The 1,948-nt window shown below is 39.7% G+C and overlaps 1 protein-coding gene across 1 annotated transcript; it reads right to left on the reverse strand.

The window, feature by feature from the left end:
* Window positions 1–320: 320 nt before the first annotated feature.
* Window positions 321–756, reverse strand: LOC149271752 (transmembrane protein 178A-like; the record flags this gene model as incomplete). The annotated part of the gene is made up of 1 exon (XM_089507145.1): window positions 321–756. A coding segment is annotated over exon 1 (436 nt), but the record flags the coding sequence as incomplete, so codon positions are not given.
* Window positions 757–1,948: the final 1,192 nt, after the last annotated feature.

The following is a 1,948-nucleotide window of genomic DNA, read 5'->3' on the forward strand; positions in this document are numbered from 1 at the left end:
TATGCATATTATTTTTATAGGATATATATATATTATTTATATAAGATATATATGCATATTATTTTATAGGGTATATATATATTATTTATGCAAGATATATATGCATATTATTTATATAGGATATATTTAATATTTATATAAGATATATCGGCATATGCATATTATTTATATAGGATATATATATAATTTATATAAGCTATATACGCATATTATTTATATAGGATAGAAATATTTCGTTATGTGTAATGAAGGACACAGCGAGAGAATCGTGGTACCCCAGTGGATACAGATGCTGTGGCCCACGTGGCCCCCGCACCCACCTTTCTGGATGAGGTTGTCTATGTCCTTGTCGATGCCCATAATGTAGCACTTCCTCCACAGTCCCGAGTAGGTGGAGAAGAGGGGGCGTCCGCAGTCTGACTCCAGCACCCCCAGTCCCAACAAATACCTCCAGTTTTCCAGCAGATCCTCCGGTTCTCGGACCCCGCCAGCCGGTGCTGGTGACAAGAGACCCATCCTCCGGGATTTGGACGCGTCCCCGCGGAAGGGAAGCTGGTACAGGGGCATGAGTCTGTTCTTCTGGTCTGTAGGGTCTAAGTTACCCTGACTCTCGCAGATCTCCTTGTGCCGGCGGGTGTCCGTCTCATACCAGTGATCGGTGAAGATGGCTGTGACCAGCAGGACCAGAGAGCAGAGGCTCAGAGCCAGGCTGACAGCGGTGACCAAGCCCCGTGTCTCCATGGCTCTGTGCAGCATCACACCGAGGAGACAACGGCTGGCACGGTTCTGCTTTCATTCAGGCGGAGAAGCACTCCCCTCCTCTCACTCCAGCCACTAAGCCACCCCTTCCGTGATCTGCAACCTCCGCAAGCCACTAGCGGCTTCCTTCCCATAATGTCATCGCTCCAACCAGGAGGCCAAATGCGGACAGCAGCCCTGCTATTGTGTGCCTGGCAACAGAGAGCTTCCTCAGCCCTTCTCTCCCGCTCCCCTCACCTTCCTTTATATAATCTTCCCACTCCTCCCTGCCCCACCTTCTGATCCGTCTCTTCTTCCCTCCCCTCTCTTTAATACAGCTAGAGACCTATATATCTATACATAACTATATATATATAGATATAAATAACTATCTATCTATCTATCTATCTATCTATCTATCTATCTATCTATCTATTTATACATTACTATATATATCTGTCTGTCTAGATATATCTATATATAACTATATCTATCTATATATACATTTCTATATCTATCTATACATAACTATATATCTGTCCATCTAGATATATCCATATCTAACTCTCTCTCTCTCTATATATATATAACTATATCTATCTATGCATAACTATATATATATATGTTTATCTAGATATATCTATATATATCGATATATAACTATCTATGTATATCTATATATAACTATATCTATCTATACATAACTATATATATATATATATATATATATATATATATATATATATGTTTATCTAGATATATCTATATACCGTATTTGCTCGATTATAAGACGACCCCCCAAATCTGAATATTAATTTAGGAAAAAAAGAAAAAGCCTTAATATAAGATGACCCTATAGGAAAAACGTTTTACCAGTAAATGTTAATTCATGTAAACTATTTTTTTTTATAAAAGCTATGATTGAGAAAAATATTTTGGTTTTATTTCCTTATATTTTCCAACCTGCCCCCCCAGTTATGCACATCTGCCCCTGAAATGCCTTATACCCCCTATATGCCACTGTGCCCCATGATATGCCTTTTAACCCTATATGCCACTGTGCCCCATGATATGCCTTTTGAACCCCTATGTGTCACTCTGCCTCCAGAAATGCCTTATACCCCTATATGCCACTCTGGCATTAAGGGAGTTAAAAGGCATATTATGGGGAAGAGTGGCATATAGGGAGGTTTAAGGCATTTCAGGAGGC

The sequence above is a fragment of the Sceloporus occidentalis genome, unplaced genomic scaffold (assembly GCF_023333645.1).
Source record: "Sceloporus occidentalis isolate IW3139 unplaced genomic scaffold, rSceOcc1.0.p SCAF_463, whole genome shotgun sequence".
Classification (NCBI taxonomy): Eukaryota; Metazoa; Chordata; class Lepidosauria; order Squamata; family Phrynosomatidae; genus Sceloporus; species Sceloporus occidentalis.